The sequence below is a fragment of the Pristiophorus japonicus genome, chromosome 8 (genome assembly GCF_044704955.1).
Source record: "Pristiophorus japonicus isolate sPriJap1 chromosome 8, sPriJap1.hap1, whole genome shotgun sequence".
NCBI lineage: Eukaryota > Metazoa > Chordata > Chondrichthyes > Pristiophoridae > Pristiophorus > Pristiophorus japonicus.
In genome coordinates this window covers 241,989,538-242,005,651 of record NC_091984.1, presented here as the reverse complement: position 1 = coordinate 242,005,651, position 16,114 = coordinate 241,989,538, and the positions used below count along the sequence as shown (strand labels likewise).

Sequence of the window (16,114 nt, the reverse complement as noted above, 5' to 3'; positions counted from 1 at the left end):
CTCTCCCTCCTCACCCTCTCCCTCCTCCCCCGCTCCCTCCTCCCTCGTCTCCTCCTCTCGCCTCCTCCTCCCTCTCCCTCCTCCTCCCTCTCCCTCCTCCTCCCTCTCCCTCTCTCCTCTCCCTCCTCACCCTCTCCCTTCTCTCCTCTCCCTCCTCCCTCTCCCTCTCCATCCTCACCCTCTCCCTCCTCACCCTCTCTCCCTCTCCTCCTCTCCCTCTCCCTCCTCACCCTCTCCCTCCTCCCCTCTCCCTCCTCTTCCTCTCCCTCCTCCCTCTCCCTCTCCCTCCTCACCCTCTCCCTCCTCACCCTCTCCCTCCTCCCCTCTCCCTCCTCCCTCTCCCTCTCCCTCCTCCTCCCTCTCCCTCCTCCTCCCTCTCCCTCCTCCTCCCTCTCCCTCCTCCTCCCTCTCCCTCCTCCTCCCTCTCCCTCTCTCTCCTCTCCCTCCTCCCTCTCCCTCTCCATCCTCACCCTCTCCCTCCTCACCCTCTCCCTCCTCCCCTCTCCCTCCTCCCTCTCCCTCTCCCTCTCCCTCCTCTCCCTCTCCCTCCTCACCCTCTCCCTCCTCCCCTCTCCCTCCTCTTCCTTTCCCTTCTCACCCTCTCCCTCTCCCTCCTCCCCCTCTCCCTCCTCCCCCTCTCCCTCCTCCCCCTCTCCTCTCCCTCCCCCTCTCCTCTCCCTCCCCCTCTCCTCTCCCTCCCCCTCTCCTCTCCCTCCCCCTCTCCTCTCCCTCCCCCTCTCCTCTCCCTCCCCCTCTCCTCTCCCTCCCCCTCTCCTCTCCCTCCCCCTCTCCTCTCCCTCCCCCTCTCCTCTCCCTCCCCCTCTCCTCTCCCTCCCCCTCTCCTCTCCCTCCCCCTCTCCTCTCCCTCCCCCTCTCCTCTCCCTCCCCCTCTCCTCTCCCTCCCCCTCTCCTCTCCCTCCCCCTCTCCTCTCCCTCCCCCTCTCCTCTCCCTCCCCCTCTCCTCTCCCTCCCCCTCTCCTCTCCCTCCCCCTCTCCTCTCCCTCCCCTCTCCTCTCCCTCCCCTCCGTCCTCTCCCTCCCCTCCGTCCTCTCCCCTGAAGAGGTCTTGTTATGCCTGCTGGCAATGGCTGTGCCTCATGCTGGCCAGGTGATGCAGCAAGCAGCAGACGATGATGAATAGGGGCACCCGCTCAGCGAGTACTGGAGGACTCCTCCCGAGCGGTCAGGACAGCGGAACCGTTGCTTCAGCACTCTGATGGTCTGTTAAATTATGTTCCTGGTGGTGGCATGGCTCTCATTGTATGAGTGCGGGGCAGGAGTGTTGGAGTTGTGGAGAGTGGATAGCCCGTGTCTCCCAGCAGCCAGCCGCGAGCTTGATGTGGTGACTGGAACAGAGCTGACACACGGGTTTGGCGCAGGATGAAAGCACGTGGCTGCTGGGATAGTGGGCATTGACGGTGAGGATTGTGTGTGTGGTCACACACTTACTGCACAGTCAGTGAGTGGCAGCCTTTGCGGTTACGGAATATCCCCGGATTGTGATGCAGTGCCAGCAAGGCCACGTGGCTGTAGTCAGTGGTGCCCTGCACCGTGGGCAATCCCGCCATCCTGCATGCTGATGTTGCTTCCCTCTGGTAATGGGGAGGGTAAGGTTGTCCTTTCTCCTTCTGTACACAGCCTCTGTGACCGCGCGAATCAGCAATGCACAGCGAGCTGCGAGATGTTGGCGATGTCTCCTGTTACACATTGGAAGGATCCGCGATGGTGACCTTCAGAGAGCTGTGGTCACCTTGGCCTGAGGCTGGAGGCCGGAGGGGGCAGAGCTCTGGGACCATGTCCTTGGTGAAACGTAATCTTCAAAGACATTGTTGCTCAGTGAAATTGATGTAGGGAGAGAGAAAGCGGGTAATTATAGACCGGTTAGCCTGACATCAGTAGTGGCGAAAATGTTGGAATCAATTATTAAAGATGAAATAGCAGCACATTTGGAAAGCAGTGACAGGATCGGTCCAAGTCAGCATGGATTTATGAAAGGGAAATCATGCTTGACAAATCTTCTAGAAATTTTTGAGGATGTAACTAGTAGAGTGGACAAGGGAGAACCAGTGGATGTGGTGTATTTGGACTTTGAAAAGGCTTTTGACAAGGTCCCACACAAGAGATTGGTGTGCAAAATTAAAGCACATGGTATTGGAGGTAATATAATGATGTGGCTAGAGAACTGGTTGGTAGACAGGAAGCAGAGAGTCGGGATAAACGGGTCCTTTTAGGAATGACAGGCAGTGACTAGTGGGGTGCCGCAGGGCTCAGTGCTGGGACCCCAGCTATTTACAATATACATCAATGATTTAGATGAAGGAATTGAGTGTAATATCTCCAAGTTTGCAGATGACACTAAACTGGGTGGCGGTGTGAGCTGTGAGGGGGACGCTAAGAGGCTGCATGGTGACTTGGACAAGTTAGGTGAGTGGGCAAATGCATGGCAGATGCAGTATAATGTGGATAAATGTGAGGTTATCCACTTTGGTGGCAAAAACACGAAGACAGAATATTATCTGAATGGTGGCAGATTAGGAAAAGGGGAGGTGCAACAAGACCTGAGTGTCATGGTACATCAGTCATTGAAAGTTGGCATGCAGGTACAGCAGGCGGTTAAGAAGGCAAATGGTATGTTGGCCTTCATAGCTAGGGGATTCGATTATAGGAGCAGGGAGGTCTTACATTATTTTTTAAAACCCTGCCCACTACGTTACATTTATTTTTAACCATAATTAAAACTTTTTTTAAAAATTGGCAATTTTCTTTTCTTTAAAAACATTTCTATCAACTTTAATTTCTGTCGTGTATTTATGGGAGGTGTTTTTTTTAATGTTTTATGTGGTGTTTGGGTGTTTGGGGGTGTTTTTCATTCACAGTAATACAGTCTCGGATTTACAAAACTGTAAATACTTTCCTGTGATTGGGTGTCCAGGCCCACGTGACCCTTGCGGACGTCCCGACGTGAACACGCTCCGCTGCGTAAGTAGAGGAGGCCTCGAGTCTGGCATCTCTGGCGGGCGTTCGACCAAAATGTAAGTGAGCATCTTTTCTCTTACTTTTAGTCAACGGGAAGAAGAAACGGGGATTTCTGGGCCATTGATCCTGAAAAAGCAGCGAAGTTTAACGAGGGCCTGCCTCAGGAAGCGAGTCGCATTTCCACAATAAACAACAATCATTCTGACTCACTCAGAGACCGATCGGTGACAATGATCTACTCATTCTGTATCGTGGATTCAGGGTCACTGAAAATCAGCCCATTCTACGGTTTTTAAAGTCTCAAGTGTCAAGTCTCGCAGGAAGGGTCACTTACAATACTCTGTGCCAAGGCTGATGCTTCAGCTGGGCCCTATTCTGTCGGAGGCCTTCAGATTAACAGTAAGTCCCCTTTGTCCATAACTAAAACCTCCTATTCCCACCTCTAACATCACCCGTCTCCGCCCCCTGCCTCAGCTCATCCGCTGCTGAAACCCTCATCCGTGCCTTTATTACCTCCAGACTTGACTATTCCAACGCACTCCTGGCTGGCCTCCCACACTCTACCCGACGTAAACTAGAGGTGATCCAAAACTCAGCTGCCCTGTGTCCTAACTCACACCCAGTCCCACTCACCCATCACCCCCTGTGCTCACTGCCCCGTGTCCTAACTCACACCCAGTCCCACTCACCCATCACCCCCTGTGCTCACTGCCCCGTGTCCTAACTCACACCCAGTCCCACTCACCGATCACCCCCTGTGCTCACTGACCCCGTGTCCTAACTCACACCCAGTCCCACTCACCCATCACCCCCTGTGCTCACTGACCCGTGTCCTAACTCACACCCAGTCCCACTCACCCATCACCCCCTGTGCTCACTGCCCCGTGTCCTAACTCACACCCAGTCCCACTCACCCATCACCCCCTGTGCTCACTGACCCCGTGTCCTAACTCACACCCAGTCCCGCTCACCCATCACCCACTGTGCTCACTGCCCCGTGTCCTAACTCACACCCAGTCCCACTCACCCATCACCCCCTGTGCTCACTGACCCCGTGTCCTAACTCACACGCAGTCCCGCTCACCCATCACCCACTGTGCTCACTGCCCCGTGTCCTAACTCACACCCAGTCCCACTCACCCATCACCCCCTGTGCTCACTGCCCCGTGTCCTAACTCACACCCAGTCCCACTCACCCATCACACCCTGTGCTCACTGCCCCGTGTCCTAACTCATACCCAGTCCCACTCACCCATCACCCCCTGTGCTCACTGCCCCGTGTCCTAACTCGCACCGAGTCCCGCTCACCCATCACCCCCTGTGCTCACTGCCCCGTGTCCTAACTCATACCCAGTCCCACTCACCCATCACCCCCTGTGCTCACTGCCCCGTGTCCTAACTCGCACCGAGTCCCGCTCACCCATCACCCCCTGTGCTCACTGCCCCGTGTCCTAACTCACACCCAGTCCCACTCACCCATCACCCCCTGTGCTCACTGCCCCGTGTCCTAACTCACACCCAGTCCCACTCACCCATCACCCCCTGTGCTCACTGCCCCGTGTCCTAACTCGCGCCAAGTCCCACTCACCCATCACCCCCTGTACTTGCTGCCCCATGTCCTAACTCACACCGAGTCCCGCTCACCCATCACCCCCTGTGCTCACTGCCCCGTGTCCTAACTCACACCCAGTCCCACTCACCCATCACCCCCTGTGCTCACTGCCCCGTGTCCTAACTCACACCCAGTCCCACTCACCCATCACCCCCTGTGCTCACTGCCCCGTGTCCTAACTCTCACCCAGTCCCGCTCACCCATCACCCCCTGTACTCGCTGCCCCGTGTCCTAACTCACACCGAGTCCCGCTCACCCATCACCCCCTGTGCTCACTGCCCCGTGTCCTAACTCGCGCCAAGTCCCACTCACCCATCACCCCCTGTACTCGCTGCCCCATGTCCTAACTCACACCGAGTCCCGCTCACCCATCACCCCCTGTGCTCACTGCCCCGTGTCCTAACTCACACCCAGTCCCACTCACCCATCACCCCCTGTGCTCACTGCCCCGTGTCCTAACTCACACCCAGTCCCACTCACCCATCACCCCCTATGCTCTCTGCCCCGTGTCCTAACTCTCACCCAGTCCCGCTCACCCATCACCCCCTGTACTCGCTGCCCCGTGTCCTAACTCACACCGAGTCCCGCTCACCCATCACCCCCTGTGCTCACTGCCCCGTGTCCTAGCTCACACCGAGTCCCGCTCACCCATCACCCCCTGTGCTCACTGCCCCGTGTCCTAACTCGCGCCAAGTCCCACTCACCCATCACCCCCTGTACTCGCTGCCCCGTGTCCTAACTCATACTGAGTCCCGCTCACCTATCACCCCCTGTGCTCACTGCCCAGTGTCCTAACTCGCGCCGAGTCCCACTCACCCATCACCCCCTGTGCTCACTGACCCCGTGTCCTAACTCACACCCAGTCCCGCTCACCCATCACCCACTGTGCTCACTGCCCCGTGTCCTAACTCACACCCAGTCCCACTCACCCATCACCCCCTGTGCTCACTGACCCCGTGTCCTAACTCACACGCAGTCCCGCTCACCCATCACCCACTGTGCTCACTGCCCCGTGTCCTAACTCACACCCAGTCCCACTCACCCATCACCCCCTGTGCTCACTGCCCCGTGTCCTAACTCACACCCATTCCCACTCACCCATCACCCCCTGTGCTCACTGCCCCATGTCCTAACTCACACCCAGTCCCACTCACCCATCACCCCCTGTGCTCACTGACCCCGTGTCCTAACTCACACCCAGTCCCACTCACCCATCACACCCTGTGCTCACTGACCCTGTGTCCTAACTCACACCCAGTCCCACTCACCCATCACACCCTGTGCTCACTGCCCCGTGTCCTAACTCATACCCAGTCCCACTCACCCATCACCCCCTGTGCTCACTGCCCCGTGTCCTAACTCGCACCGAGTCCCGCTCACCCATCACCCCCTGTGCTCACTGCCCCGTGTCCTAACTCATACCCAGTCCCACTCACCCATCACCCCCTGTGCTCACTGCCCCGTGTCCTAACTCGCACCGAGTCCCGCTCACCCATCACCCCCTGTGCTCACTGCCCCGTGTCCTAACTCACACCCAGTCCCACTCACCCATCACCCCCTGTGCTCACTGCCCCGTGTCCTAACTCACACCCAGTCCCACTCACCCATCACCCCCTGTGCTCACTGCCCCGTGTCCTAACTCGCGCCAAGTCCCACTCACCCATCACCCCCTGTACTTGCTGCCCCATGTCCTAACTCGCACCGAGTCCCGCTCACCCATCACCCCCTGTGCTCACTGCCCCGTGTCCTAACTCACACCCAGTCCCACTCACCCATCACCCCCTGTGCTCACTGCCCCGTGTCCTAACTCACACCCAGTCCCACTCACCCATCACACCCTGTGCTCACTGCCCCGTGTCCTAACTCTCACCCAGTCCCGCTCACCCATCACCCCCTGTACTCGCTGCCCCGTGTCCTAACTCACACCGAGTCCCGCTCACCCATCACCCCCTGTGCTCACTGCCCCGTGTCCTAACTCGCACCGAGTCCCGCTCACCCATCACCCCCTGTGCTCACTGCCCCGTGTCCTAACTCACACCCAGTCCCACTCACCCATCACCCCCTGTGCTCACTGCCCCGTGTCCTAACTCACACCCAGTCCCACTCACCCATCACCCCCTATGCTCTCTGCCCCGTGTCCTAACTCTCACCCAGTCCCGCTCACCCATCACCCCCTGTACTCGCTGCCCCGTGTCCTAACTCACACCGAGTCCCGCTCACCCATCACCCCCTGTGCTCACTGCCCCGTGTCCTAGCTCACACCGAGTCCCGCTCACCCATCACCCCCTGTGCTCACTGCCCCGTGTCCTAACTCGCGCCAAGTCCCACTCACCCATCACCCCCTGTACTCGCTGCCCCGTGTCCTAACTCATACTGAGTCCCGCTCACCTATCACCCCATGTGCTCACTGCCCAGTGTCCTAACTCACACCCAGTCCCGCTCACCCATCACCCCCTGTGCTCACTGCCCCGTGTCCTAACTCACACCCATTCCCACTCACCCATCACCCCCTGTGCTCGCTGCCCCATGTCCTAACTCACACCCAGTCCCACTCACCCATCACACCCTGTGCTCACTGACCCCGTGTCCTAACTCACACCCAGTCCCACTCACCCATCACACCCTGTGCTCACTGACCCTGTGTCCTAACTCACACCCAGTCCCACTCACCCATCACACCCTGTGCTCACTGCCCCGTGTCCTAACTCATACCCAGTCCCACTCACCCATCACCCCCTGTGCTCACTGCCCCGTGTCCTAACTCGCACCGAGTCCCGCTCACCCATCACCCCCTGTGCTCACTGCCCCGTGTCCTAACTCATACCCAGTCCCACTCACCCATCACCCCCTGTGCTCACTGCCCCGTGTCCTAACTCGCACCGAGTCCCGCTCACCCATCACCCCCTGTGCTCACTGCCCCGTGTCCTAACTCACACCCAGTCCCACTCACCCATCACCCCCTGTGCTCACTGCCCCGTGTCCTAACTCACACCCAGTCCCACTCACCCATCACCCCCTGTGCTCACTGCCCCGTGTCCTAACTCGCGCCAAGTCCCACTCACCCATCACCCCCTGTACTTGCTGCCCCATGTCCTAACTCGCACCGAGTCCCGCTCACCCATCACCCCCTGTGCTCACTGCCCCGTGTCCTAACTCACACCCAGTCCCACTCACCCATCACCCCCTGTGCTCACTGCCCCGTGTCCTAACTCACACCCAGTCCCACTCACCCATCACCCCCTGTGCTCACTGCCCCGTGTCCTAACTCTCACCCAGTCCCGCTCACCCATCACCCCCTGTACTCGCTGCCCCGTGTCCTAACTCACACCGAGTCCCGCTCACCCATCACCCCCTGTGCTCACTGCCCCGTGTCCTAACTCGCACCGAGTCCCGCTCACCCATCACCCCCTGTGCTCACTGCCCCGTGTCCTAACTCACACCCAGTCCCACTCACCCATCACCCCCTGTGCTCACTGCCCCGTGTCCTAACTCACACCCAGTCCCACTCACCCATCACCCCCTGTGCTCACTGCCCCGTGTCCTAACTCACACCGAGTCCCGCTCACCCATCACCCCCTGTACTCGCTGCCCCGTGTCCTAACTCACACCGAGTCCCGCTCACCCATCACCCCCTGTGCTCACTGCCCCGTGTCCTAACTCGCGCCAAGTCCCACTCATCCATCACCCCCTGTACTCGCTGCCCCATGTCCTAACTCACACCGAGTCCCGCTCACCCATCACCCCCTGTGCTCACTGCCCCGTGTCCTAACTCACACCCAGTCCCACTCACCCATCACCCCCTGTGCTCACTGCCCCGTGTCCTAACTCACACCCAGTCCCACTCACCCATCACCCCCTATGCTCTCTGCCCCGTGTCCTAACTCTCACCCAGTCCCGCTCACCCATCACCCCCTGTACTCGCTGCCCCGTGTCCTAACTCACACCGAGTCCCGCTCACCCATCACCCCCTGTGCTCACTGCCCCGTGTCCTAGCTCACACCGAGTCCCGCTCACCCATCACCCCCTGTGCTCACTGCCCCGTGTCCTAACTCGCGCCAAGTCCCACTCACCCATCACCCCCTGTACTCGCTGCCCCGTGTCCTAACTCATACTGAGTCCCGCTCACCCATCACCCCCTGTGCTCACTGCCCAGTGTCCTAACTCGCGCCGAGTTCCACTCACCCATCACCCCCTGTGCTCACTGACCCCGTGTCCTAACTCACACCCAGTCCCGCTCACCCATCACCCCCTGTGCTCACTGCCCCGTGTCCTAACTCGCACCCAGTCCCACTCACCCATCACCCCCTGTGCTCACTGCCCCGTGTCCTAACTCGCACCCAGTCCCACTCACCCATCACCCCCTGTGCTCATTGACCCCCTGTCCTAACTCACACCCAGTCCCACTCACCCATCACCCCCTGTGCTCATTGACCCCCTGTCCTAACTCACACCCAGTCCCGCTCACCCATCACCCCCTGTGCTCCCGGTTAAGCAACGTCTCGATTTCAAAATTCTCACCCTTGTTTTCAAATTCCTCCATAGCCCTCGCCCTCCCTATCTCTGTAATCACCTCCAGCCCCACAACCCCCGAGATGTCTGCGCTCCTCTAATTCTGCCCTCCTGACCATCCCTGATTATAATCGCTCCACCATCGGTGGCCGTGCCTTCAGCTGCCTGGGCCCCAAGCTCTGGAACTCCCTCCCTAAACCTCTCCGCCTCTCTACCTCTCTCTCCTCCTTTAAGTTGCTCCTTAAAACCGACCTCTTTGACCAAGATCTGTCATATCTCCTGTCATGGCTCGGTGTCAAACTTTGATTTATAGCGCTCCTGTAGTGAAACGTTCCAATTGTGGTATCGGAGAAGCTCGATTTCCCACCTCCCCCGAACAGGCGCGTGCAGCGTGCCCTCCCTTACACCCTCCCCCTGAACCCCCCTGAGTTCCCCGGGCTCTCTCCCCCTGCCCCCCCCGAACCTCCCAGGCTCCCTCCCCCATAACCCCCCGGGCGCTCTCCCCCTGCCCCACTTTAATCCCCGGGCTCCCTCCCCCACCCCCGAACCCCCCGGGTTCCCTCCCCCATAACCTCCCGGGATCTCTCTCCTCCCGAACCCCAGTGCTCCCTCCCCTTCCCCACTGAACCCTCAGTGCTCCCTCCCCCTAAACACCCATAACCCCCAGTGCTCCCTCTCCTGCCCCCCTGAACCCCAGTGCTCCCTCCCCTTCCCCCCTGAACCCTCAGTGCTCCCTCCCCCTAAACACCCATAACCCCCAGTGCTCCCTCTCCTGCCCCCCTGAACCCCCAGTGCTCCCTCCCCCTCCCCCCTGCAGACTCCCTCTCCTGAACCCCCTGTCTCACCGCGTCCCCCCTACACTCCTTCCCCGAGAGCCCATAATTGATTGCAATCGGATTTCTAGGCCACGATATCATGAGGTTTCTTCATTTGTCCCAGGTGTGGACATCACGGTGAGCACTAGATGGAGACATTGTGCAGTTTGATGCAGCATCACAACCTCCAGCCTCCCACACATCTGTATCAGAGTCAGAAACCTGGTAAAGAGTTGCCTTAATATAGCGCCTTTCAGTGTCTGTCTTCCGTCGTCCCGCTGGATGGGACTGCACTCGCCTGGTTCCAGTCTCATCCATCTAATCGTAGCCCGAGAATCACCTGCAACGCTTCTCTTCCCACCCCCCCACACGTTCCCTCTGGTGCCCCCCGAGGAGGAGATTGTGAGATCGGGAGGTCAGACGGCAGATTCATGTGGGAGCAATGTGACGTCATCGTTCTCAGAGGGAAAATAATCTCTTGGTGCCGAAAGGATGTAAATCCCTTGTTTATAAGATGCTGGCGAGGAAAGTGCACATTGATATCAGGATAACAATGATCCCAGACACTATAATAATCCCACTTACATGGTAATCATTACAATTGTACCGTCCAACCAGTGATGGGCAGTGGATCCAGTGATGGGCAGTGGATCCAGTAATGGGCAGTGGATCCAGTGATAGAGGGATCCAGTGATGGGTAGTGAATCCAGTGATGGGCAGTGGATCCAGTGATGGGCAGTGAATCCAGTGATGGGCAGTGGATCCAGTGATAGAGGGGATCCAGTGATGGGCAGTGGATCCAGTGATGGGCAGTGGATCCAGTGATAGAGGGGATCCAGTGATGGGCAGTGGATCCAGTGATGGGCAGTGGATCCAGTGATGGGCAGTGGATCCAGTGATGGGAGGGGAATTACATGTAAACCAAGACAATATCGAAGTGAAAACGAGAGAAGAATGTACGAGGCAGGACCTGAGATGTGAATTTATTGTAAATCTGGCTCCAACAGACAGTTTGTTTGCTCAGTAATCCTGGGTCACACATTACACAGCAATATTCTGTAACGTTACTGTGAAGCGGGGGTTGCTGCTTTGCCGGATTGAGTATTATCCCCTGTCGGTGTGTTCCCTGGGACACTGGCTCGGCACCGTGTGTGAGACACGAGTCAAGGTGAGCTCGGAGATCCTCCCAACTGTGAGCATTAATGCGCAACACACCTGCAAACAACAAGAGAAACTATTAAACCGCAATGTTAACTGTCAATTGTACAAGGATTTTTAACCTCGCCATCCATTTGTGCCCTGAACACGGAGCCCTGGACCATCGATCCTGAGCCGTGGGCACTGGGCCGTCCTGTCAGTGAAAAACTTACCTCCTGCACATTACCAGCTCGAGCCCTTGGGGTCAGAGTGACCGGCCCAGGGGTCAGAGTGACCGGCCCAGGGAACAATCAGTGACCGGCTCAGGGGGTCAGAGTGACTGGCTCAGGGGGTCAGAGTGACCGGCCCAGGGGTCAGAGTGACCGGCCCAGGGGACAATCAGTGCCCGGCCCAGGGGACAATCAGTGCCCGGCTCAGGGGGTCAGAGTGACCGGCTCAGGGGGTCAGAGTGACCGGCTCAGGGGGTCAGAGTGACCGGCTCAGGGGGTCAGAGTGACCGGCTCAGGGGGTCAGAGTGACCGGCCCAGGGGTCAGAGTGACCGGCTCAGGGGGTCAGAGTGACCGGCCCAGGGGGCAATCAGTCCCCGGCCCGGAGGTCAGAGTGCACGGCCCGGAGGTCAGAGTGCACGGCATAGGGGTCAGAGTACGCGGCCCAGGGGACAGAGTGACCGGCCCGGGGGACAATCAGTGCCCGGCCCAGAGGACAGAGTGACCGGCCCGGGGGACAATCAGTGCCCTGCCCAGGGGTTAGAGTGACCGGTCCAGGGGACAATCAGTGCCCTGCCCAGGGGTCAGAGTGACCGGCCCAGGGGCCAATCAGTGCCCTACCCAGGGGTCAGAGTGACCGGCCCAGGGGACAATCAGTGCCCTGCCCAGGGGACAGAGTGACCGGCCCAGGGGACAATCAGTGCCCTGCCCAGGGGTCAGAGTGACCGGCCCGGGGGACAATCAGTGCCCTGCCCAGGGGTTAGAGTGACCGGTCCAGGGGACAATCAGTGCCCTGCCCAGGGGTCAGAGTGACCGGCCCAGGGGCCAATCAGTGCCCTACCCAGGGGTCAGAGTGACCGGCCCAGGGGACAATCAGTGCCCTACCCAGGGGTCAGAGTGACCGGCCCAGGGGACAATCAGTGCCCGGCCCAGGGGGCAGAGTGACACGGCCCAGGGGGCAATCAGTGCACGGCCCGGGGGTCAGAGTGCAGGGGTCAGAGTGCACGGCCCAGGGGTCAGAGTGCACGGCCCAGGGGAAGAGTGCCCGAGAACCTCTTCCACCATCTGCCCTTCGATTCCTGGGCAACTGGCTACTTGCCAAAGCCAAGTTCTTTAAGATGATTAAGATGTGGTTGTAAGGGATACGGATTGTTCAATCAAAAACTCTTTGTATTGTGACATCGGAGACTAAAGCAGTCACTGACTGAGTCCCAGACATGTGGTACTGTGGCGTGCAGCATGAGCTGTGCATCAATGGTGTCTGAGCAGGGGCTGCAGTCCCCTCGATCGCTGGGAGTCCACGCACAACACAACGCTGGGCCTGAACTTACCCTTCCGCTCACTGGGCCTGAACTTACCCTTCCGCTCACTGGGCCTGAACTAAACCCCGCTCACTGGGCCTGAACTAAACCCCGCTCACTGGGCCTGAACTAAACCCCGCTCACTGGGCCTGAACTAAACCCCGCTCACTGGGCCTGAACTAAACCCCGCTCACTGGGCCTGAACTAAACCCCGCTCACTGGGCCTGAACTAAACCCCGCTCACTGGGCCTGAACTAAACCCCGCTCACTGGGCCTGAACTAAACCCCGCTCACTGGGCCTGAACTAAACCCCGCTCACTGGGCCTGAACTAAACCCCGCTCACTGGGCCTGAACTAAACCCCGCTCACTGGGCCTGAACTAAACCCCGCTCACTGGGCCTGAACTAAACCCCGCTCACTGGGCCTGAACTAAACCCCGCTCACTGGGCCTGAAGTAAACACCGCTCACTGGGCCGGAGCTAAACCCCGCTCACTGGGCCTGAACTAAACCCCGCTCACTGGGCCTTAACTAAACCCCGCTCACTGGGCCTGAACTAAACCCCGCTCACTGGGCCTGAACTAAACCCCGCTCACTGGGCCTGAACTAAACGCCGCTCACTGGGCTTGAACTTAACCCCGCTCACTGGGCCTGAACTTAACCCCGCTCACTGGGCGTGAACTAAACCTCCCGCTCACTGGGCCTGAACTAAACCCCGCTCACTGGGCCTGAACTAAACCCCGCTCACTGGGCATGAACTAAACCGCGCTCACTGGGCCTGAACTAAACCCCGCTCACTGGGCCTGAACTAAACCCCGCTCACTGGGCCTGAACTAAACCCCGCTCACTGGGCCTGAACTAAACCCCGCTCACTGGGCCTTAACTAAACCCCGCTCACTGGGCCTGAACTACGACCCGGTCACTGGGCCTGAACTCAACCCCGCTCACTGGGCCTGAACTCAACCCCGCTCACTGGGCCTGAACTTAATCCTCCCGCTCACTGGGCCTGAACTAAACTCTGCTCACTGGGCCTGAACTAAACCCCGCTCACTGGGCCTGAACTAAACCCCGCTCACTGGGTCTGAACTAACCCTCCCGCTCACTGGGCCTGAACTAACCCTCCCACTCACTGGGCCTGAACTAACCCGCCCGCTCACTGGGCCTGAAATAATCCTCCTGCTCACTGGGCCTGAACTAAACATCACTCAATGGGCCTGAACTAAACCCCGCTCACTGGGCCTGAACTAACCCTCCCGCTTACTGGGACTGGACTAAACCCCACTCACTGGGCCTGAACTAAACCCCACTCACTGGGCCTGAACTAAACCCCGCTCACTGGGCCTGAACTAAACCCCGCTCACTGGGCCTGAACTAAACCCCGATCACTGGGCCTGAACTAAACCCCACTCACTGGGCCTGAACTAAACCCCACTCACTGGGCCTGAACTAAACACCACTCACTGGGCCTGAACTAAACACCACTCACTGGGATTGAACTAAACCCCGCTCACTGGGCCTGAACGAAACCCCGCTCACTGGGCCTGAACTAAACCCCGCTCAATGGGCCTGAACTAAACACCACTCACTGGGCCTGAACTAAACACCACTCACTGGGATTGAACTAAACCCCGCTCACTGGGCCTGAACGAAATCCTGCTCACTGGGCCTGAACTAACCCTCTCGCTCACTGGGCCTGAACGAAACCCCGCTCACTGGGCCTGAACGAAACCCCACTCTCTGGGCCTGAACTAACCCTCCCGCTCACTGAGCCTGAACGAAACCCCGCTCACTGGGCCTGAACTAATCACTGCTCACTGGGCCTGAACTAAACCCCGCTCACTGGGCCTGAACTAAACCCCGCTCACTGGGCCTGAACTAAACACCGCTCACTGGGCCTGAACTAAACCCCGCTCACTGGGCCTGAACTAAACACCGCTCACTGGGCCTGAACTAACCCTCCCGCTCACTGGGCCTGAACGAAACCCCGCTCACTGGGCCTGAACTAAACCCCGCTCACTGGGCCTGAACTGAACCCTGCTCACTGGGCCTGAACTATACCCCACTCACTGGGCCTGAACTAAATCCCGCTCACTGGGCCTGAACGAAACCCTGCTCACTGGGCCTGAACTAACCCTCCCGCTCACTGGGCCTGAACTAAACCCCGCTCACTGGTCCTGAACTAAACCCCGCTCACAGGACCTGAACTAAACCCCGCTCACTGGGCCTGAACTAAACCCCGCTCACTGGGCAAGAACTAAACCCCGCTCACTGGGCCTGAACTAAACCCCGCTCACTGGGCCTGAACTAACCCTCCCACTCACTGGGCCTGGACTAAACCTCGCTCACTGGGCCTGAACTAAACCCCGCTCACTGGGCCTGAACTAAACCCCGCTCACTGGGCCTGAACTAAACCCCGCTCACTGGGCCTGAACTAAACCCCGCTCACTGGGCCTGAACTAAACCCCGCTCACTGGGCCTGAACTAAACCCCGCTCACTGGGCCTGAACTAAACCCCGCTCACTGGGCCTGAACTAAACCCCGCTCACTGGGCCTGAACTAAACCCCGCTCACTGCGCCTGAACTAATCGCCGCTCACTGGGACAGAACTAAACCCCGCTCACTGGGACTGAACTAAACCCCGCTCACTGGGCCTGAACTAAATCCTGCTCACTGGGCCTGAACTAAATCCTGCTCACTGGGCCTGAACTAAATCCTGCTCACTGGGCCTGAACTAAACCCCGCTCACTGAGCCTGAACGAAACCCCGCTCACTGTGCCTGAACTAAATCCTGCTCACTGGGCCTGAACGAAACCCCGCTCACTGGGCCTGAACGAAACCGCGCTCACTGGTCCTGAACTAAAACCCGCTCACTGGTCCTGAACTAAATGCCGCTCACTGGGCGTGAACTAATCACTGCTCACTGGGCCTGAACTAAACCCCGCTCACTGGGCCTGAACTAAACACCGCTCACTGGGCCTGAACTAAACCCCGCTCACTGGGCCTGAACTAAACGCCGCTCACTGGGCCTGAACTAACCCTCCCGCTCACTGGGCCTGAACGAAACCCCGCTCACTGGGCCTGAACTGAACCCTGCTCACTGGGCCTGAACTATACCCCACTCACTGGGCCTGAACTAAATCCCGCTCACTGGGCCTGAACGAAACCCTGCTCACTGGGCCTGAACTAATCCTCCCGCTCACTGGGCCTGAACTAAACCCCGCTCACTGGTCCTGAACTAAACCCCGCTCACTGGGCCTGAACTAAACCCCGCTCACTGGGCCTGAACTAAACCCCGCTCACTGGGCCTGGACCAAACCTCGCTCACTGGGCCTGAACTAAACCCCGCTCACTGGGCCTGAACTAAACCCCGCTCACTGGGCCTGAACTAAACCCCGCTCACTGGGCCTGAACTAAACCCCGCTCACTGGGCCTGAACTAAACCCCGCTCACTGGGCCTGAACTAAACCCCGCTCACTGGGCCTGAACTAAACCCCGCTCACTGGGCCTGAACTAAACCCCGCTCACTGGGCCTGAACTAA

At 58.9% G+C, this 16,114-nt stretch overlaps 1 protein-coding gene across 1 annotated transcript in view; it reads right to left on the bottom strand.

Moving 5' to 3' along the window:
- The window catches only part of LOC139269269 (nuclear receptor corepressor 2-like), a 103,223-nt gene extending 101,656 nt beyond the window's left edge, over positions 1–1,567 (bottom strand). Inside the window, exon 1 of the mRNA XM_070888356.1 lies at positions 1,449–1,567. Within this exon, the coding sequence (XP_070744457.1) occupies positions 1,449–1,567 (119 nt within the window). The remainder of the gene's footprint in view (positions 1–1,448) is intronic.
- Positions 1,568–16,114: the final 14,547 nt, after the last annotated feature.